At 50.1% G+C, this 22,407-nt stretch overlaps 2 protein-coding genes across 2 annotated transcripts in view; one reads left to right on the top strand and one right to left on the bottom strand.

Annotated features, from left to right (window-relative positions):
* GLUD1 (glutamate dehydrogenase 1) overlaps nt 1–12,364 on the top strand; it is a 34,834-nt gene extending 22,470 nt beyond the window's left edge. The window contains exons 6-13 of the mRNA XM_041747175.1: nt 2,789–2,968; nt 4,098–4,235; nt 4,443–4,580; nt 4,951–5,031; nt 6,112–6,235; nt 7,031–7,122; nt 10,297–10,359; nt 10,963–12,364. Of these exons, the coding sequence (XP_041603109.1) occupies nt 2,789–2,968; nt 4,098–4,235; nt 4,443–4,580; nt 4,951–5,031; nt 6,112–6,235; nt 7,031–7,122; nt 10,297–10,359; nt 10,963–11,082 (936 nt within the window). The 3' untranslated portion in view covers nt 11,083–12,364. The remainder of the gene's footprint in view (nt 1–2,788; nt 2,969–4,097; nt 4,236–4,442; nt 4,581–4,950; nt 5,032–6,111; nt 6,236–7,030; nt 7,123–10,296; nt 10,360–10,962) is intronic.
* A 7,370-nt stretch (nt 12,365–19,734) lies between these two features.
* On the bottom strand, nt 19,735–21,820 carry FAM25A (family with sequence similarity 25 member A). The gene is made up of 3 exons (XM_041747180.1): nt 21,670–21,820; nt 20,696–20,758; nt 19,735–19,914 (listed from the first exon to the last, which is right to left on the bottom strand). The coding sequence occupies exons 1-3, from the start codon at nt 21,740–21,742 to the stop codon at nt 19,781–19,783; spliced, it is 270 nt and encodes an 89-aa protein (XP_041603114.1). The 5' UTR covers nt 21,743–21,820; the 3' UTR covers nt 19,735–19,780.
* Nucleotides 21,821–22,407: the final 587 nt, after the last annotated feature.

Raw genomic sequence — 22,407 nt, forward strand, 5'->3', positions numbered from 1 at the left:
AGAAGGAAGGGGGCTGCAACTTGCAGTAGAGGAGCTCAGACATTAGTCTGAGGACCTGAGAGGGTGCAGACTGTGGTTGGGAGCGTGAGCAGACCACCTGGATTCAGAATTGGCTCCCTTACACACCAGCTCCATGGCCTGTGGCAGGCCTTGAGCGCCCTATGCTTCCATTTCCCGTATATAAGATGACAATAGCAATAGCTCCTAATGATTAATTGAATAATAAAATATAATGCACTCAGAATAGTACCCACTCCTGGAGCACCTGGGGGGCTCGGTCAGTTAAGCACCTGCCTTCAGCTCAGGTCATGATCCCTGGGTCCTGGCATTCGGGCCCCACGTCTGGCTTCCACACTCACCAGGAGCTTGCTTCTCCCTCTCCCCCTGCCTGCTTATGTTACCTCTGTCTCTCTCTTTTTCAAATAAATAAATCTTTTTTAAAAAAATAATAGTACCCACTCCTTAGTAAAACACACAAGACAACAAGTATTCATAAATATTAAATCGGTAAATTGCGAAAATCCCCTGAAATAAAACGAGCAGTATGAGATGCTTCAGAGAATTTTGGTTTTAACTGCCATTCCCCAAAATGATGCTTTTTCCATGTCCCCTTTTGATATTAAATGAGCTCCAAATTATGGTCTCTGTTTTTAAACAAGACACTAGACTGCTTAGTGCCAAGTAGTAGATACCACATTCATTATTCATAGCTTACTGCCAGGGGTGACCACAAAAGAAAGTTTTGTGAGGCACTGCCAGCTAAACCTGGCAAAGGGCTTCCCTTCTTAAAGTGATAGGAAATCCAAAATTAGGGCCTAAGGTCAGGAAGCTACTGTTTTTCTTACTCATTTCAGATGTAAACCTAAACCTGCCTCAGCTTTTGTGTAATCTGCCCAGAAGTGCAGGCCGCGGAGTGAAGGCGTGTGGTCCCTGGGCTTCTGGGACAATCAGGTGTGCTGGGCGCTGGGCAGCTGGCACTGGGCCTGACCTCAGACAGGGTTGCTAGCGGCTCCGGCATTCACATTTGCACTGTGTAAAAGCATTTGGCTCTAGGTTTGCAATTCTGCGTTCACACAAGTGTTAATTATTCATGAAGGGAACTGTGGGAAAATTGACTGATTTCTGTAAATCACTTTACTGGACTGCCTTCTTTTTTTAACTTTTATTCTTTTTTTGTTGGCGATTTACAGCTAATACAATTCTAAGTTGTCTCTGTAAAAACAGTTAAGCACACACACAAAAAAAAAAAAACCTTAAAAAAAATAGTTAAACACTACAGATAAAGACCAGGTTACTTGTTAACTCACCCAGCTACATCTATTCGGGGGTAGGGAGAGTGTGAAGTAAGGCATTGCGTCTTCCTTAGTGGGTAGCAGATTGCCCCACAAGTTTATTAAATAGTCCATAATGTATCCACAAATGTAAAATGCTTCCTTCTTTTTATGTTGATTTCCTGTGTATAATAGGGCCATCTATTTTTCCTGCCCCACTGACCAGTCTATTATTCTACATTGTTCTGGTGGCTACATTTATGGATATACCTGGAAGGGAAGTTCTCCCAAGCCCTTTCTTTCTTCTAATTACAGTTTCTGAGCAAGAATACATGGTCACTTCACAGAGTACAGGAGGACAGATGGTAAAGACTGTTACTCCCCCACCCTGCCCCCGGAGCTGGCGTTTGCTTCCAGGGGATCCTCCACTCACACTCGCACAGGAGCCTCTCTGTCTAACCCACATGTACCTTTGTATTTTCCTATCTCAAATGATACCATACCAAATACACAAAAAATTTAAGTTCCTAGAAGTAGAATCTTTGGATTACTAGGTATTTTTATTTTGGTAGGCATTCCAGATTGCCCTGCAAACCCTTTAATTATTTTGTCTTTTTTTTTTTCCAAATTTCTTGAATACTTTTGTTAATCTGTTCCTTTAGTTGAACTTTGAATATTATCTTTTAAAGTAGCATTTAGGGGATCCCTGGGTGGTTCAGTGGTTTAGCACCTGCCTTTGGCCCAGGGCGCGGTCTTAGGGTCCCGGGATCAAGTCCCACGTCGGCTCCCTGCATGGAGCCTGCTTCTCCCTCTGCCTGGGTCTCTGTGCCTGTCCCTCTCTCGCTCTCTCTCTCTCTCTTTATCATGCATAAATAAAATCTTTAAAAAATAAATAAATAAAGTAGCATTTTATTGAATTTCTAGATTAGTTTGGTGGGAGAGTATCTTTACAATGTGGAGTCTTCTCATCTAACCAGAACTACCATGATACCTCTTCCTACTTAGGCTCTGTTTTGATAACATGTTCAAGTTTATGGTAGGTTTTAAGACACATGTAAGATGTATATCCAACTTAATAGGCCGTAAGTACTTTTGAAGGAATAATATTTGTAAACAGAACTATCTCTACTTTTGTGACACTGTTATTTGTACTTAATGATGTTAAGTTCCTAAAAACTATTTCTCCTGTTGGAAGATAATGATTTTTTGTTTTTTGTTTTGTTTTTGAGAGAGAGCGCACTAGCGGGGAGAGGGAGAAGCAAACTCCCACTGAGCAGGGAGCCCACACAGGGCTTGATCCCAGGACCCTGGGATCATGACCTGAGCTGAAAGGCAGACTTAAATTTAACCCACCGAACCACCCAGGCACCCCATGAAAATATGATCTATTTTATTATATGTTTTTCTAGGAACAGAAATCTAAAAAAATGAGGCATATCCCTATTGGTGAAGGTGTATATAGTCCTCATAAGCAAAATAGTTAGACAAAAATATAAAGTTTTGACTTTTTCTTGCAGGATATTAATGCCCATGCCTGTGTCACCGGTAAGCCCATCAGTCAGGGTGGGATCCACGGGCGGATCTCTGCAACTGGCCGGGGAGTCTTCCATGGGATTGAAAATTTCATCAATGAAGCATCTTACATGAGTATTTTAGGAATGACACCAGGGTTTGGAGATAAAACGTTTGTTGTTCAGGTAAAAATGTTTGCTCTCTTGAAGAATAACTGATATACATAGAGTAAGTTTTTCAGTGTTTTTAGATTTGCAATTTTTAAATGTCATTCTTTTGAATCTCTGTAACTATTAGGAGGATGTTTCCAGAGTAATACATGCTTTAATTTCTAAATCTTGGTGACTAGATTCATGTGACTAGAACCACTTTCAGTACCTCACAGATACGTATGAAACTATCACCAACTTCTTTTGGTCAGTATTTAAATTGAAGTTGTTTTCAGAAGGGGAAACATTTGCACAATGATCCAGATTTCAACTTTCAGGAAGAATTTCTTTGGTATTTGGTTATTTTACAGAGTAGAATATAAATTAAGTTGAATGGTACTTTGTTTTTCCCAAAGGAAATGTAGAAAAATGTATAAAGACTACTTTGTACCATTCCATGCAAATAAATTTGAAAACCTATATGAAACCATTTGAAATGGACAGTATTCCAGTAATATCTAAAAACATGTACCAGAAAGAGAAAAGATTCATGAATTTGACTATATCAAAATTCAAAAAGATCTTTTACCTAAGAAAAATCAGTATAAACAATGTAAAAAGACAAAGTTTCCAACTTATTCTACTGTAAAGTTTCAACACTCATAACATAAACAGCATGTAAAAACTGAGAAGAAAAAGAGCAAATAACTCCAGGGAAAAACAGGTTAGTGAAATAAACAGATAATTCTCATAGGAGTAGAAATAAAAATGGTGCTTACATATATAAAGATGTTCTAGCTCCCTCATATTTTTTTAAAAAATGCATGCGAAAGAAAATGACACAGAGGAACTGAATGGTACTTTAAAATAGAATAGAACTCCTATTCCTCCCAGGGTGTGACATAAGGCATCTGGTCCAAGGGACTGAGGACATGGGTGGCATGACTGGCTCTTTTATAAGCCAACCAACCTAAACTTCTTTAGGACTCACTATCACAGATATCAGAAGATGGGATTCCACATGGGACATTTATTGCTGAAGAGAAGCCATTCAGTACATGGTTTCTTGTGACAAAAGGATCTTGAGAATGACTTCTAAACTGAGAGAATGTGTCTTGGTCAGAATATGACTCTTCCGTCTACACTGTGTAATTGTTCTCTCTAGGGATTTGGTAACGTGGGCCTGCACTCTATGAGATACTTACATCGTTTTGGTGCTAAATGTGTTGGTGTTGGTGAATCTGATGGGAGCATATGGAATCCAGATGGTATTGACCCAAAGGAACTGGAAGACTTCAAATTGGTATGTTAATCTAAAGTCTGAACTGTGACTACCCCAAATATTGTAAAGTTGAAATAAGTCTTACTAATATCTATTTCCCTTGTTAATTCTTTAAAATGCAACCCAAAGATTTGCTCTTAATAGATGAGTCTTCCTATCATGGGCACTAATTATAAACACTGAAACTGCAGTGCAGCCATTAATTCTGACTTCTCAATCAATTCTCAGCAACATGGATCAATCCTGGGCTTCCCCAAGGCAAAGCCCTATGAAGGGAGCATCTTGGAAGCTGATTGTGACATCCTGATCCCCGCTGCCAGCGAGAAGCAGCTGACCAAGTCCAACGCACCCAGAGTCAAAGCCAAGGTGAGAGCTTGGTACCAGTGTGGAATGACCGTGAGGGTCATAGAAAAGTTCTCAATTGGCTTTTCTCTTTTTTTAACTGCTTTGTTGAGCTATAATTCAAATACCATACAGTTCACCCAAGCGTAAAATTTAGTGGCTTTTTGTGTATACACAAAGCAGTGCAGCCATCCATCACCGCGGGTTTCCTCTTAAACCAAACTTCCAAAAAGTGGTTAGGGAAATAGAAGGGTTTTATATACTTTATTTATAGAACAAAAGACTTCTTACTAATTTAATTTAAACTGGACTTCTTCTCCCCATTGCCCCTTGCACCTGGTGTAGGGTTTCAATGGCACTGCTGGCATTTCTGTATGTCCTGACTCTCTTGCAGATCATTGCTGAGGGTGCCAATGGACCGACAACCCCAGAGGCCGATAAGATCTTCCTGGAGAGGAACATCATGGTGATTCCAGTAAGTCATCTGTGTTTTATATGTACTTGGAATCCTCTTCTATAAGGAATGAGAGAGAAAGAGATAATCATTAATTTCCCAAACTATAGTAAATCCCTCACCTTTATTTGCTTTTAAGAAAATACAGTAGAAGCATGGTTAGTGTAAAAAACCTGACAATTTTCACGTTGACCTGAACATTATTTTCCAACTTTAAGCTTTCTTGATTATGTATTTAGCCTGCTTAATAATCCAATTCTATAAATGTATATTGTGCTATAAATATGAGTTCCAGTTAAACTCGGAAGCTTCTATGTAATTTCTAACCTCATGCATTTCAAATGTCCCTTGCCTCTTTACTCCTATGAAGAATGTGTGCCTGGGTTATCAGTGGGCAAGCATGGGTTCTATACCAAGGATTATTTGCAAGTGGAAGTTAGTGTGGATTTGTGATGCATTTAGAACTTTTGTTGAAAACATTTAAGAGGGGATCCCTAGGTGGCGCAGCGGTTTGGCGCCTGCCTTTGGCCCAGGGCGCGCGCGATCCTGGAGACCCGGGATCGAATCCCATGTCGGGCTCCCGGTGCATGGAGCCTGCTTCTCCCTCTGCCTGTGTCTCTGCCTCTCTCTCTGTGTGACTATCATAAATAATAGATAAAAATTTAACAAAAAAGAAAACATTTAAGAGATTCATTTCAACTCAAACAGACTGCCCCTAGATAGTAAGAAAAGGAATGCTGATCTTCTCGTGAGGGGCGCTGTGGACAATCCAGTTCTGTGGTTAGTGGGCAAGCAATTTTGTCTCAAGATTTTTTTGGTAGAGAAGCTCTAACCAAAATTGATCAAATACTTGTTAGTTAATAAAAAAAAAGTTATTATTTTTTTTTCAAAATGAGAAAAAACTCAAGTGGATTGGAAAAGACATTTGTTAAATTTTAAGTGTGAAATCCCTGATGCAATCTAAGATCTATTTGGGGAGTTTAAAGTATAATCTATTTGCCTTGATATAAAAATGGAGCTCTGATGTTCATTGAAAGCGTTTATTAAAACCATGATTTTCTCATTTCTTTGGTGTCTTCCCTGTCACATTTTTGTGCCTAGGACCTCTACTTGAATGCTGGAGGAGTGACAGTGTCTTACTTTGAGTGGCTGAAGAATCTGAATCATGTCAGCTATGGCCGTTTGACCTTCAAATATGAAAGGGATTCTAACTACCACTTGCTCAGTGAGTTCCGATTACCTTGTCCAAAAAATCTTGGGGGCCAGCTAAAAGTCTGGAAGAAGCTTACACTTAAGAAAGGACTAGTTTCCTTTTTTAATCTCAGAGAATTTACTCTCAGAACAGAAAATTATATTATTCTGTCTCATGAGCCTGAGGACCAAAAATATATGAGTTTTTTCATGGATATTTAACTTACTAACTCTTTCAAATGTATTTGCATCCAGATGTTGGTTCTGTGCTGTAATGTTCTCTGAACATAATCTATAAATTAGTAAATAGAGTATCCTTTTAAGCCAGACTCTCACTGGTACTCCTCCATTCTGATCTCTGGTTGCTCTTAGTGGAGGCCTTTCTAGTGTCCAAGAATTTTTGGAGTCTCCTGATGAGAATGTGGCTTTTCTTTGCCTAGAGTAGGCTCCAGAGTTAATGGGCCAATCTCGTCCCGCTGAAGTAAGGCCAGACCTCCAGCCGAGCTTCACTGAGGCCGCTCTGAGAATCTGGGTGAAGTGTTCCATCCATTTCCGTTTCTTTTTTCCCTCAGCATTTTCTTTTTCACAGAGCCAAGGAAAAACCCTGGTAATGGGTGTTATGGAAACAGAGCACTGACCTAAATTCACATTTATATAGGAATTTGGCAGAGTTCTAAATGATTAACCTGTTCACGGCATTAGTGTTGAAGGCTTCTAAACTCTGTGGTGGTTTCTGGGTCGTGGATATAGTTGGAGACTACTTTTGGTTCTACTTCATTTTTTTTTTCCTACTAGCAGTATTTTAACTTCACCTCTCGGCTTTCTGCAGTGTCTGTTCAAGAGAGCTTGGAAAGGAAATTTGGAAAGCATGGTGGAACTATTCCCGTTGTGCCCACAGCAGAATTCCAAGACAGGATATCGGTGAGTGCGCTGTGGCGGGCTGCCCCCCCCCCCCCTCCACACACACACACACACACACACACACGCACGCGCCTGGTCCTTAGCCCCCGGCAGGTGGATGAGGGTCACAGGGGGTCAGCAGCCGGCGGTGATGATGGGACCCATGTGTGCTCTGCATGTGCCTGTCTCATTATTCTAAACGGAGTAGGATTTTAGTTTAAAATAATCGCTCTTCTGCTCTTGGTGCTTTTGCAATACAGATGGCTCAACAGGTGATTCTAACCTAATTGTGAAGAATTACTGTGTATCCTAACTCTTAAGCTTCAGAGAAGTGGAAAGAATTGAAAAGTAAATATTAGGCCAGCCTGGCTGGCTCAGTTGGAAGAACAGGCGACTCTTGATCCCTGAGTCGTGAGTTCGAGCTCCACGTTGGCAAAAGGGATCCCTTAAAAATAAAAAATAAATAAACTTAAAAAAAAAAAGCAAAGCTTTACAGAAAACATTAAATTGAACTATATGAAGAATTGAAATTGCTTTGTGGACATGAACAGGAATGAAAGGAAGCAGGTAGAAAAGGTATCAGAGTGAGTTAGCTGACGGGACAGTAATAGTTAGTGCCCCTGTGTCACAGAGAACATCTTCCTCGTAAATGGCAGAGACCTTAAATACAGATTAAGGTTTCTTTAATGTATTAAAGTAGCAAAAACCATAAGTGAATGTTCTACTCACCGTGCTGTGGTGAGACTGAACCTTTATTGCTGACGGGACGGACTGGCGCAGCTCTTGGGGGATGTGACGGGCTCTCAGTCCTGCCCGTGGACGCTGCCCTAACGTCCCGACCTCTGGGACCTCCTTCTGAAGGACTGGATGGCTCCGCGTGTGGTGCCATCATGGGGACGTGTTCACTGTCAGGTTTTTAAATCAGGTTTGATTTCAGAGTCTACATACACCTGCAGGGAAATGGCTCAAGTATAATCAACCTGTCTCTGTGTGAAACGTCAGTCATGGGCAGTGCCGTAGGCAGCACGGCGTTGGGGCCAGGGCGTCCTTGGGTGCTAGCCGCTGCCCTGGTGAGCCGGCCTTCTGGGGCCCCCTGCGCCGGCCCGCCCACCCCGCCCCCGGCCGAGCCCCCGGCAGGAGCCCGGGAAGAGGCCGACTTGCTCTACCCTCTGTAACCAGCGTTGGCCTGGTGTGTGGGCCTCCCTGTTTCCAGACGCTCTACGTGCCTCAGAGGTCGGGCTTCGGGGCTGTCCTCACCCCTGACTCACCGGCTGGCAGGGGACCTAGCGTGTGGGTGTACAGCACAGGCTCTTTCCAGCGCCTTCCCCTAGCTCCCCGTCTAGCTCCGCGCTCCCCAGGCTTGCCGTGGCCCTGCCAGGACCTGCGTCAGCGACACCCCAACACAACACCATGTGTCCCCGGTCCCCTCCTTGTATAACGTAAACCACGGGCTCCATCATTAGCCCCTCCCTCGCCCTGTTGTGCCTCTGCATGCCCCCCGCTAACACCCGAACCCTGACAACCCCAAGCGTGCCCCCATACGCCTGTCCCCTACGGGCAGGAGGCCCTGCCGACCGCCCAGCCCCGACCCGAATCTCAGGTCCGCGGCCGGGCCAGCTCTCGCTTCTCCCTGTTTCACTTTCTCTCTGCCACCCCCTGAGTACCTGCCCCAGGAGCTCTGGGCAGAGACACCCCCACCCCGGCTCCCAGCGCCTGCACCCTATCTCCTGGTCCCAGAGCGGCTCTGGATGCCTCCATCTAACCCCAGTGGCCTGTTTTCACATCCCCAAAGTGTGCAGCTGGGGCTCCCCATCCCTTCCGTCCCACCTCAGCAGTCGTTTCTATCCTGTGCTCCGTGCGGCCTCAAAAACAGTCCGGGCCCTGGGGGCTCATCTGGGTGTCTGCCTTCAGCTCAGGTCATGATGGCGGGGTCCTGGGATCGAGTCCTGCTTGGGCTCCCTGCTCAGCGGGGAGCCTGCTTCTCCGTCTCCCCCTGGGCTCCCCCCAACTTACACTCCCTTGCTGTCTCTCAAACAAATAAGATCTCCAGGAAAAAAAAAACGGCCTCAATCCTAGTTCCCCTTCCCAACTTTGTTCGTGTTTGTCTCCCTCATAGCAACGCCCTTAAGAGTCGTGTACACCTGCGTGCGGTCCCTCCCCTCCACTCCCCTCTGTTGACGCCCTTACCCGGACTCCTGGCACCCTCCTGTCCTCTCCCGGTGCCAGTCAGCACCTGTTCTCACAACTGACAGCACCTCCAGGATCCCTTTCTTCTCTCGCCTCCTAAGACCCCACAGCCTCTCGGGCCTCTCCTTCCACAGACATTCCTTCCGTTCGCCCTCTGCGGCTCCGTCACCTCCTCTCCAAGCCGCAGCCGCTGGATCACGTCGGGGTCTGATGACCTCCATCAGGCATGGGTGTTGGCCATCTCCCCCACCTGGACACTGGTCTTTGAGGGCAGGACAATCCCTCTGCCCCCGGGCCTAGAGAAGCCCCTGGCCGGGCCCCACGAGTGTTCCATGAGGAGCGCATGATAGGGAGTCCGTGCCCCACCCAGGAAGCGCCTTGTTTCCTCTGTGACTTGATAGGACAGAACAGAGTCTACCGCGGGCACTCTTGATACAGGGGTGACAGGTGCGCGCCTCCCAACGTGATGCGAATGCTCGCGATGGAGGGCAGCTTGGACCCTCTTTGGCAGGTGACCCTGTTTTGAGTTTCCAGCTGGCGTGGCAGGATTCATAGCTGACGTGGGGCTGGAAACAACTGCCTAGAGGAGTCTGATGAAGCAAATGAATCATGGGAGTAGTTGGCAGCAGGCAAGCTTACTGTGGTCGAGGACCCTGGTTGGAACAGCCCAGCTCTCGTAGCCGCTGCCTTTGACCGCGGCCAGCCCCCCTGGGTGGGGTGACCACGGGCACAGCGTGGGTGGCACTGCTGAGTGCGGAGCCCGGGAAGAGCAGGCCAGGCTCCTCTGTGCCCTGGGCCCACACCCCACCGTCCTGCGTGCGGTGTCCCCCCGGGATCCTCTTGGTGATTATTGCCGTTGTGTGGAATGAAGAGTAAACGGTAGCCGCACCACCACCACTGAAGCCGCCGTCCAGGGACCACGGGGCAGGGCTGCATGCCAACCTCAATCCTTGTGTTCCCAGGTGAGCGTGTGTGCGTGGCCATGTTAACCGTCTGCTCCTCCCCTAGGGCGCCTCCGAGAAGGACATCGTGCACTCTGGCCTAGCTTACACCATGGAGCGCTCCGCCCGGGTAGGTGCCCGGTGCCCCTGACGGGCAGGGTCTCCAGGGGCTTCATACACTTCCCTGCCGGGCCCGGGGGGGAACCGGTAATTGCAGGTTAGGCCACCGTGAGGTGAAGTGAGGTGAAGTTCGGCGGTTAGCACAGGCCCCGACACCGGCTGGCTGGGTCGCCCTGCAGGCTTCAGGAGGCTCCCTTGCCAGAGAACGAGCGTAGGCAAAGGGTGACTTGGTCCTTAATTCAGGACTTGAAACACAATTTGAGTCCAGTTTTCCTAATTTCTTCTTGTTCAGATTCTGTGTGGCTTTAAGTTGAAATCGCGCAGGCAGACGTTATTGGTGGTGCTTGTTGTTCGGTCTTTTTAACGAGCTAGTAGTTGACACCCTGAATTCACCCTTTTAGAGTAGACAGTCTGCACGCCCAAGCACCCTCACAAGACTGCCTAGGCATGGGCACCCCATGCTTAGCTCTGTGGAATGCTCGCGGGGCCCAGCAGGGAGCTTGCTGCTTCTAGCAGCGTGTCCCAGAGCTCCAGGCAGGGGCAGCCTCCTCGGGGTGGGGCTGCTCGGCCGCATGCCCTCACGCCCGTGTCACTGTCTCCTCCTGCCTTCCAGCAAATCATGCGCACGGCCATGAAGTACAACCTGGGCTTGGATCTGAGAACGGCCGCCTACGTCAACGCCATCGAGAAGGTCTTCAAGGTCTACAATGAAGCTGGGGTGACCTTCACATAGACGCCTGGCTGACCTCTTCACCGCCCTCTTCCCCCCTTCGTATGCAGACCCTTCACAAGTTTACATGTAGCCACAGAAATCTCTCGCGCGCGCTCTCTCGACTTACTAGATAATGGACATCACGCTCAACACATCAGTCCAAATCCGCCCCTTTGAGAAAAATTAAGGTTAGGGGATCATATACCGGCCAACGAATATGGAACTAGAAACGACCTGTGCCACAGAGCCATTTGGGTATTTTTGCCTTTAAATGGAAGGTCTCTTCCCTCCAGCTGTGCTGCCTTGCTTCATGGCTGCTCTGGGAAGGTGGGACCCCCAGGGCGGATCCTGGGGCCGGGAATGCACCTGTTGCCCAGCAGCAGCCAGTGGCTTACTGCCTCGGCTCTGGACGAGTCTGAGACCTGCAGTAGCTCTGACGCCTCTGAGCAGCAGGTGTGGGGCGTTTTCAGAGGGTGGCATGGTCCTCAAGTGACTTACTGGTATTTTACATCAGCAAAATAACTCAGTTTTACAGATTGCAACAAAGATAAAAGCTGTTTCTCTTTATGCATTTTATTCTCTTAGAATAAAATACATGCTGCTGTAATAAAATTGCCTTTAATCACTTACCAAGCCTAACCTTGACTCGAGCAGTGAATGCCTATAAACATAATAAATGAAAAGAAGCTAGTATTTTTATAATATAAAACAGTATCATTTATAGCTTATCAGTCATGTATTGTTGTCCAGCAAAAAAATAAGTCCAATGGAGAATTAAGTTATCTTCACACCTGCCAATGGTGGAGGCTATTTTTGTTAAGACTGTCAGAATTTACTAACCGCAGTTACGACATAGAGTCCAAAGAGTGCAGTAACCTCCTTATCATGGTAATTAATTGTTCTCTTCTGAAGATCTACTGTGTTGTCTAATTGAACAATAATTCAAGTAGAGCGTCCCAGAAAAAAACCACTTGGACTCCCGCTCTGGAGTCTAGCTGGCGGCTCCGAGCCCTGCCAGGGGCCCCAACTCGGCCTGCCTTGGCGTCCCCTGAGAGGCCTGAATTCTGCTCGCAGCTTCATTACCACTGGGCTGGAAACATCCTTGGGTTGAGTGTTTTGTTTGGGAGTTATTTCACGAGGGCCTTTTGAACAGTAGTGTCCCAATGAAGTACTAGATATTATTTATGTAAGAATGAGCTTTTTTTTTTTTAAAACAATATCCTTTCAAAATTTCTAACTACTTTGTAACTGCATGACTTAACCTGGTGATAAAAGCAGTTATTAAAAGTCTACCTTTTCCAAAGCTTATGCTTCCGGTGTTTCTGTGTTTTTATATTTGATAGTAACTGTTTTAGGAAATAATGAAACTAAGTCAGGTCTCTAAAGTTTTTGAAACGACCACCTGTGTAACATTTCTTCCCACAGTATTATGAGCCGTCCAGATTTCTTGAATTCTTCTGTGTTTCATTCTGTTGAACAATATTGGTGGCTCTTGGCAGAGGTTTTAGTACTGAAAGCTGACATGCTCAAGTAATTTTTAGTCTTTTTAAGTAGAGGAGCGTTTCATTGATTAGGGTTCTGTTTTTAATGACTTAGCCACAGCATGTAACCACTTTAGACGGACTGCTGACCGCTGTCAGCAGAACTAGATCCCGGACCTGACTACCAGTCACCTGGCTGCCAAGTCTGGGGCTCAGCTTTCAGCCGGACTCTGTTTTGTCCCAGTTCTGCCCAGAACATCTGCAGTACTGAGGCCTGAGTTAGGCGGTAGGTAAACAAGACCCCCGGCTCCAGGGACATGGAGGCCGTTCCCGCTGGTCTGTCCACTTGCACTCTGGGCAAAGGCTGAAGTAGGGGGAGGGGAACAATCCAGGGCTGGGCAGTGGGTTCAGGTCGCGTGAAAGGGGGATGATGGGTCTTCCTGGTGGCCCTCGGCTGACCTTGGGGCTATTTATAGTGGTTTCTTAGAGGGAAGATCCAGGGAAGATCCACAATGACATGTGTTGCTGGTGCTAATGTCAGAAGCCAGGATGGTGCCTGCTGGCTCCAGAAAGCCAACAGACTGCTGGTGTCCGCTTGGTTTCTGGAGGTTTGGACCTGAAAATGCTGGTCAATTAGTCTCTCCGCTTCACTGAAATTGGCCAGCTTATTATTTCTCATTCTTCTGAGAACTTGCGTAGAAGGCTCTAAAGGGAATTGCTTCCGAGGTAGCCGCACGTGGCCCCGGTTACACACGCAGAATGCTCTGGAGTCTTTACTGCTGCCTCCAGCATCCCTGCTCCGGAATGTAGTCTAATTACCCCGATAGGTGAGGGTTAGGGAAGTGAGACGCAGAAGCTTCCTGTCTGGCAGGAATAGAAGCACTGCTTCTGGCAACTCCCTAGGATTGGGGACTTACTCTTTTAAGAAAACCTTAACCTCTTAACTCTCTGGCTTTAAGTAAATTCGGTATTCCCCAAGGACCCCGTAGACTTTCTTAGCCACACTACACATTCAAACAGCGCACGTGGACACCGCTACGGACCTTGCAGAGGGACCCCTGTGAAAGAATTTTTTTTTGCTTTGTTAACAATTTTCTTTTTCACAAATAACTTTTCTTTTATTGGCTTCTTTATTTTCAAAGCTCACACAGTGATTTAGTCCATCTCAACCTCTGTACTGTTGGCGGTGGGGGCCACATAGTTCCTTGTCGTGGGATCTGCTTTGTAGGATGTTTAGCAGCATCCCTGGCCTCTTCCCATTAGAACCGATGGCATCTCTTGGATACGCCGATCAAAAATGTATTCACGTTGCCAAGTGTCCCCTGCGGGGTTCCCTGTTGAGAATTTCAAGTCTTACTGTGAACAACAGCTTGTACCTCCAAATCTATACGCCCGGCTTCCCTCAGCTTCCACTCCGCAGGGGCAGCCACTTGCAACAACCTCAAATGTTTCATTTTCATTCTATTTAAATCCTTTTCTCGTTTTTTTTTTTTTCAATTGGGTTATCTTTTTGTGGTTGACTTCTAAGAGTTCTTTGTTATATTCTGGGTGTGACCCTTATCAGGATTTGCAAATATTTTCTTTCATTCTGTTGATGTGTCTTTTCAATTTTTTGATGGTGTCCTTTAACACAAATGTTGCTTTTTTTTTTTTTTTTGATGGAGTCAAATCCATTTATCTTTGGTTGCTGTGCTTTAGGTGTTAGAGCTAAGATGCCATCGCCCAACCCAAGGTTACACAGGTCTGATGAACAATAACAAACGTTTAAAGAAGAGTTACCACGACTCCTTTTCAAACTCTCCCAGAAGATGAAACACTTTATGAGGCCAGCATTCTGATACCAAAGCCAGACAGACCTCACAAGAAAAGGAAAACCATGCCAATATCCCTTACGATTGTGGACACAAGAATACCCAGCAAAACACTGACAAACTGAACCCAGCAGCTCACGACAGGTGTTACACATCACGACCAGATGGGACTTAGTTCAGGAATGGAAGGGTGGCACCACGTAAGATCACAGTCACACACTCCACTGATAGGATAGAGGGAAAGAAAAACCACCTAATCATCTCAATCGATGTGGGGAAAGCAATCGATAGACCTCTTCGTAACAAAACATATGTGCTGTCCCAGAACAGGTGTCCACAGATACAAAAGGCCGATTCATGCTGCCGGGGGCTGGGGAGCGATTAGCTAAGAGTGTGGAGTCTTTGCTGAGACGGTGTAATAGGGGATTTTCGGTTTGGTTAGTTTTTTTAAAGATGTATCCATCTATTAGAGTGTATGCACGAGGGCAGCCTGGGTGGCTCAGCGGTTTGGCGCTGCCTTCATCCCAGGACATGATCCTGGAGACCCGGGATCCAGTCCCACGTCAGGCTCCCTGCATGGAGCCTGCTTCTCCCTCTGTCTCTGTCTTTCTTGTCTCTCATGAATAAATAAAATCTTTAAAAAAAAAAAGAAAAAGTGCACGAGTGCGGGGAGGGGCAGGAGAGATGAGAATCCCAAGCAGACTCCCCACTGAGCACAAAGCGATACACGGGGCTCGGTCCCACAAACCCCAAGATCACCACCCATGCCAACACCATGAGTCAGATGCTCAACCCACTGAGCCACTCTGGCGCCCCGAGGTGATAACGAAGTTTTTTTGTTTTTTTTTTTTTAAGATTTTATTTATTCATGAGGCCCAAAGAGAGAGGCAGAGACACAGGCAGAGGGAGAAGCAGGCTCCATGCAGGGAGCCCAACGCGGGACTCGATCCTGGGTCTCCAGGATCACGCCCTGGGCCGAAGGCAGACACTCAACTGCTGAGCCACCCAGGCGTCCCAATAACGAAGTTTTAAAACTAAGAGTGATGGTTGCACAACATTGTGAATACAGTATGTGCCACTGGACTGTGCTTTTTTTTTTTTTTTTACCTTTTTAAAATTTAAATTCAATTTGCCAACATAACTGGACCGGACACTTTAAAACACTTAATTGTATGGTATGTAAATTTCACCTCAATTAAAAATAAATGAAGGAATTAAAAAAAAAAAAAAAAAAACCACTATCTCAGAGTTGAACTCCTGGAACCATCCAGGGAGCCTTGTTGGCCAAAGTTTCTGGGGCAGTGTCCTGTGAGCGGAGTGGAGGCGGTGCTGCCATAAGCACAGTGTCCTGGGGAAGCTCACACAGAGCGCTGCACAGATCCGGGGGTTCAGGGAGGGGCACCTGCTGGTGTTTGGATCTTTGCAACCCTGCAGCGGGTCGTGACCCTGGTGGGACAGGCCAAGTCCTGGGTCCACCATGTGTCCCCTGATGACAGCAGGGTTGGCAGCAGGGAGCGGCGGTCCGATGGGTTAATCCGACTGTGGCCCTGTGAGGACAGATGCCTGTGGGTGCTGGTCCACCGTCTCCCTGGGCACTTTGAGGAGGTGACCCTCCTGCCCGTGGCCTCTGCGGTTTCTGATGAGAAGTCACCTGTGAATGTCATTGAGCCTCTCTCTCATGTGATGACTTGCTTTTCTGTTTCAAGATTCTTCTCTGTCTTTGGATTTGAACAGTTTGATTAGGGCTATGCCTGGTGTGCAGTGTTTGCATCTTCCTACTTGGAGTTCACTGAGCTTTGTGGAAGTATCGGGTTATTACATTTTCATCAAATTTGTTTTCAACTGTTATTTCTTCAGTACTCGTCCTGCCTCTTTCTCTCCTCTCCCTCGAGGACCGCCATTGTACACAGTGATGCACTCATCTCTAATCCTCTTTATTTTTGTTCATTTGTTTGGCTTTCCGTTCCTCAGGTTAGAGAACCTCATTTGACGTGTCTTCAAGTTCACAGATTCTTTCATGTGCCTGCTAACGTCTGATGCTGAGCGCCCTGATGAATGTTTTATTTCAGTTGTACTTTCAACTCTAGAATATCTATTTCATTCTTTTCTATAGTTTCTATACCTATTTGGTATTGGTCTTACACTTTTAATCCTGGAGATGTGCTTTCATTTAGCTCTTTGAACATGTTTAAAACAATTGATTTAAAGTCTTTGGGGGGAAAAAAGTCTTTGGTAAGTCCAATATTTTAGACAGTTTCCATTTTCCCCCCTCAAATGCGCCATAATGTCTTGCCTTGCATATCTTTTTCTTCCTGAAAACTAGACATACTAAGTGATGTAATGTGGCAACCCTGAAATCAGATTCCACTGCCCTCCCCGCAGATATCTTGTTGGTGTTTGTTGTTGAGTGTTAGTTTAGTGACTTTCCTGAACTAGTTCTGTAGTCTGCTTTCTTTGTTGTGTTTTGCCATTGAAGGTTCTATCCAGGTAGCTTCATGGTTAGCTAATGATTGGACAGAGATTTCTTTTTTTTATTTTATTTTTTTAAGATTTTATTTATTTATTCATGAGAGACACAGAGAGAGGCAGAGACACAGGCAGAGGGAGAAGCAAGTTCCCTGCAGGAGCCCGACGTGGGACTCGATCCCGGGAACCCGGGATCACAACCTGAGCCAAAAGCAGATGCTAAACCACTGAGCCCCCCAAGGATCCCTGTTTATTCTTAATTGGTTTTACATAAATGCTCCTGGGATTGCTGTACACTTTTCGTTAAGAATTCTGAAAAGAGTTGATTCTGACTATATTTTTGCCAGTTTTCTCATTACTTTTATGGAGGAGAGAATTTTTGGACGGCTCCACTTCACCAACTTCTCACTACCTATTGCTTTTTATAAACATACCTTTAGATAGACCTTGTCTGAGGCTGATGTCATACCACTCGGTGCACAACACGCACAGTGAAGAGAAAATGACAGAAGCACTTATTCTAGAACAGCACGCCACAAGGTGAAGTTAAGGAACCGTGGGCAGCGCTTCTCCAGCCCCTGTGGCAAAGGACCGATTTGTTTGTTTGTTAATCTAATGCATCAGCATTAGGCATGTGATCCTGCTTCCTGTGACTAGTTCACATACAACTTGCCATGCAAGTTCGACAACCAGAGCTGTTTTTTACCTTGTTCAACAAGCACCATCTGCTGATCACACTCCTGGAGGGCCAGGCAATGTCCCTTTTTTAAAAAGATTGTATTTGCTTATTCATGAGAGACACACACACACACACACAGAGAGAGAGAGAGAGAGAGAGAGAGAGAGAGGCAGAGGGAGAAGCAGGCTCCATGGCGGGAGCCCAATGCGGGATTCGATCCCGGGATGCTCCACCGCTGAGCCACCCAGGCATCCCTCAGTGTAGAAGTTGCTAAATGCTCTGTTCTTCACTCATCCTGTCACCAAGTGGTAAATGATGTTTCAAACCAATAAACTCTGAGTAGCAAGCACTTCAGCAGCAAAGGACCTTGACTAAGCCAGTGTGTGCCCCCTCAACAACATTTTAAAATCTGTGTGTGTCGTGTCGGCTTTCTCTTAAATTCAAGCATCACGACCTGTCATGTAAAGGAGGAAGCTCCTTCTGCTCCCACGGACACAGAGATGAAATTCTCAGTATGTCTGCTGTGTACATGCTACCAGTTTTCTTCTCTTTTTCCACGAGTATGACCTTGCTTTATAGAAACCAACCCTTCCTACGTATGTATGTCATAGCTTCTAATTTACTCGGACATTCCCTCGTTCTCCGTGACAGTCGTGGGAATGCCACTTCACATACACGTGCAACAGTCCTTAACCAGTCCCCACTGGTGGCCATCTGGGCAGGGTCCCGCTCTTCACGCTGGGATATGGTTTCCAATACACTAGAAGTCCGTGTGTCAGCGCTCACTCTGCGCCAAGCCCACTAAGCAGAGCCAAGCCCGCCGTCCAGGTGAGTCTGCCGGGCGTGTGAGGGCGTTGCCAACGCTCGCTATTAGCTCCAGGCCGCGGTGGTCCGGGTGTCCCCTGCTAGGCCTATCTGTGGGTGCCTGTGCACGCTGGCAGGACAGTCTCAGTAAGGGGAATTCTCCAGTATCTCCCACGATTCCCTCCCTCCCCCTCTCTCCCTCTCCCTTCCTCTCTCCTCCTCTCCCTCCCTCCTGCTCCCCCTCCCTCTCTCTCTACCTAGGATTAGACTGGGGAATTCAAAAGTCATCAGGGCCCAAAGCAACATGCGAAGGCCAGATGTAGCTGTGGCCGCACAGGCTCCACGCCAGGACGCTAGATGTTCCCGGGGCTGTTCGCGACTTAGGAGCCACTTCTTTAAAAAAGCCAGAAATGTGATGACCAACTCTCATGCTCCTTAAAACACCTTTTCGTCCAATTTCTGTGAAGAACCAGTAACTTCGGGCAAGATAAGGAAGAATGTTTCCCTGCCGAAGGCCAAGCTAGGTGCCGCTCGCACACGTCTACCTCGTGGGTGCTGCCCCTCGGGGCGCCGAGAGGGCTGGGCGTTCTCAGCCGCTGGCTCCTGGGGACTGACCGGGCAGGGGCAGCTCGCAGGGCCCGTAACTACCTGACCCGGTCTGTGACTGTCTGACCCCACACGTGCTTCTCCGGGCCCTTTCCAAACACAAAGCACCGCGAGTGAGCCTGCCGGCCATCCTCCACGGGGACGGATCACGGAACCCCCAGGGGCGTGTGCGCCCAATTCTGCGCCTTCCCCGGGGCTGTTGGGGGGCACTGGGGTATCGGGGGCCCTGGGGTGTCAGGGGGCAGTGAGGTGTCTATGGCCCCAGGGTGTCGGGGGGCAGTGAGGTGTCGGGGCCCTGGGGTCTCAGGGGGCAGTGAGGTGTTGGGGGGCAGTGACGTGTCGGGGCCCCGGGGTCTCAGGGGGCAGTGAGGTGTTGGGGCCCCGGGATGTCGGGGGGCAGTGTGGTGTCGGGGTCCCAGGATGTCGGGGGACAGTGATGTGTCGGGTCCCCGGGATGTCGGGGGACAGTGAGGTGTCGGGGTCTCGGGGGGCAGTGAGATGTCAGGGGCCAGTGAGGTGTCAGGGCCCTGGGGTCTCGGTGGTCAGTGAGATGTCGGGGAGCAGTGAGGTGTCAGGGGCCCCGGGGTGTCAGGGGGCAGTGAGGTTTTGGGGGCCCCAGGGTGTCGGGGGCCTCGGGCAGCGTCTGGGCAAGCCATCTCTTAGGACAGGTAGCCCCACCCCTGACGACCAGCAGAGCTCCGTGGCGCTGGGAAAGATGCATGGGGCGGGGACCTAGTGACCCAGAGGGTGCCGCAGGCTGGCCTCCGCCCCGCGGGGACCTGGGGGGCCCGTGTTTCCGTCGCCCCAGGAAGGAGTGGCCACAAGCTGGTGGGGCAGCCCTTTATTGAGGCGCGGGAGCCCCGCAGGCCTGCTCACTGCCCCCGCGGGCCCAGGCCCTCCACGGCATGGGCCACGGCACCCGTCACGGCCTCTGTCACTGTTGCAGTGACGTCCTTCACCACTTTCTCCCCGGAGTCCTGGGCCTTCTTCAGGGCTTCGGCAACAGCTGGCGGAGGGAGGGAGCGAGGCAGTGAGCGGGCAGCGGCCAGGGAATGGGGGGCCACAGCCGGAGGTCCCGCAGCCCCCAGGTACAGGGGCGTCCTCCCGGTGCCGCTCTACTGCCCTTCCTTTATGGCAGAAGGTTGGGAGGGTCCGTACTGGGGGGTTTACCAGGCCCACCTGGGCTGTCACAGGCTGGTCCCCACTCACAGGCCACCCCGACTCTCCCAGCCGCTGCCCACTGCGGACACGGGAACGGCGTCCCGGCCCCGGCCCTGACCCCGGCCCTGACCCCGATCCCTGACGCCGGCCCTGACCCTGAGCCCTGACCCAGGCCCTGACCCCAAGCTCTGACCCAGCCCTGACCCCGAGCTCTGACCCCAACCCTGACCCCGACCCCTCACCCCGAGCCCTGGCCCCGGGCCCTCCATCACCCCAATGTACGGGGCCACTGGGTGCCTGGCCCGCCTGTCACCTCATGCTTACACAACTGGAGTGTTTCATGGGAGGGGCCCCAGTGCGCATGCACGTGTGCTGCCATGGGTGTGTGTCACCGTGTGACCTCCACGGAAAGGATGAGGACTGTATCTGCTCTGGCGAGGCGCCCCTGCTCCCAGGTGGCCGCGGGGCACCAGCTGGCCTCAGTCTGGCCAAAGGGTCAAGGCGGGGCTCACCTGCTGGGCCGGGCTGCGCTCCCACCCGCGCTTCCCTCTGGCTCCTCCAGCAGCTGCCCTCCTCCCCCACCACTGCCCCCTGCACCCCGCACCCCGCACCCCTACCTTTCTTACCTTTCTCTCCGGCCTCCTTGGCGTGCTCTAGTACCTCCTTCACCACTCCCTCCACGGCGTGAACTGGAAAGATGAGAAGCCCAGAGTGAGAGCCCACGGCCCAGGGCATCCCGGGCATCACCCTGGGCGGGACTCCCCGGTTTACATCCGCGACCCGGTGGGGCGGGGGCAGCAGTCTGAGAGCCCAGCAGACTCCTGGATGCCCGCCCTGCCTGGCAGCAGCTGGAAGCACAAGCAGGCCTTCCTTCCTTCCCCCGCGGGGCCTGGGGCCAAGGGCGGCCTGTCCCCCGGTCAGGGCACCTCTGGGGTGCGGGCCCGCCCACGCCTGATGCCTCAGGAGGGAAACGGATCCCCGAGGGGTGTCTGGAGTTGGGGGGCAGCAACCAGCCCTAAAGGCTTTGGCGTCAGGAGTCGGGCCGCGGCAGGGGCTGGGGCCAGGGGACGGTGACAGGGGCAGGCCACTGAGGCCAGCAGACGACACAGGGCGGGCAGCGGGCAGCCAGGCACAACCGGGGGGTCCTAGACCGGCCTCCCGACACAGTCGCGGTGTCTGTGGACAGACAGGGTCTGCTGAGGACTTTAGAGAAATTGGAAATGGCCTTTGGCCCCAGGGCCAACGTGGAACCCAGTCTCCCGGTTCCCTTTGAAACTGTAAACCGATGGCCCAGGTGGAAACGGCTCTTCCCTCCTGTGTCCAGGGCTGCTCTGATGCCCGAGGGTCCCAGCCATCGAGGCCCTCCCAGCACCTCCCGGGGCCTCCCCTGAGCTGCCGTCCCTCCTGCCCTCGTCCCAGGCCCCAGGGACGGGTCTGAGCCACAGAGGCCTGTTGGGGCCACGGCCGCTCAGGATCCCGCCCAAGCCACCTCCGCCCCATCCTCGTGGGGCCAGGGCCCCCCAGGCGGTTTGGGATCAACCTCCAACAGGCCCAGCCCTGGGAGAAGGGCCCAGGGAGAAAGGAGCCTTGGGGTGCTCACCAGCCTCCTCAGTGGCCTTCTCAGTGCGGTGGGCCAGGCCCTCGGCGGCGAGTTTCCCCAGGCCTCCCAGCATGGCGTGGCGACAGGTGGCAACTGAGCAGGGTGCAGGGCCTGGGCCCGCCTGCCTTTATAGACGCCTGGCCCTGGCGCCTGGGCCGCCAAGTGGGTCAGGGGTGAGTCAGCGCAGGGGTGGGGAAGAGGCCGGGTGGGGCCCCGAGCTCCGAATGCAGCCCTGCCCCTCTGGCTGCGAGACCCCGCACCCCGGGCCGGGACCCGCCAGGGCCCACAGAGTCAGCTCGGGACAAGGCCCTGCCCCACCACGGCCTGGGCGCCTGGGGAGGCAGGAGGCCGGGTGGGGCTGCGCGCCCACTCGGGCCTCGGGCTTCCAGCCCGCCGTCCGGGATGCCCAGGGCGGCCTAGTTAGGGGCCTGAGGGCCCAGGCACCCGGGCACCTGGCAGGTCCCTCAGCCCAGGAGCGGGGCCATCGGGCCCAGGAACTCAGCCTGCAGTGTCTGCAGCTTTCACTGGAAATTTCATGAGTGTGTGTGGGGCTCATCCTGCGGGGTCATCACGGTGCCTGGCCCAAGGCTGAGGAGGACACAGCACTGACCAGAAAGCCAGTGGCCCCTGGCTGGCAGGGAGCAACTCACAGGAGCACCGAGCACCCAGCACCCTGCACAGGGAAAGCCTGGCACGGGACGAGGCCCTGTCACCCTGCGCTGCGGGCCTGGCTTCTGG

Source organism: Vulpes lagopus, chromosome 3 (genome assembly GCF_018345385.1).
Source record: "Vulpes lagopus strain Blue_001 chromosome 3, ASM1834538v1, whole genome shotgun sequence".
Taxonomy (NCBI): domain Eukaryota; kingdom Metazoa; phylum Chordata; class Mammalia; order Carnivora; family Canidae; genus Vulpes; species Vulpes lagopus.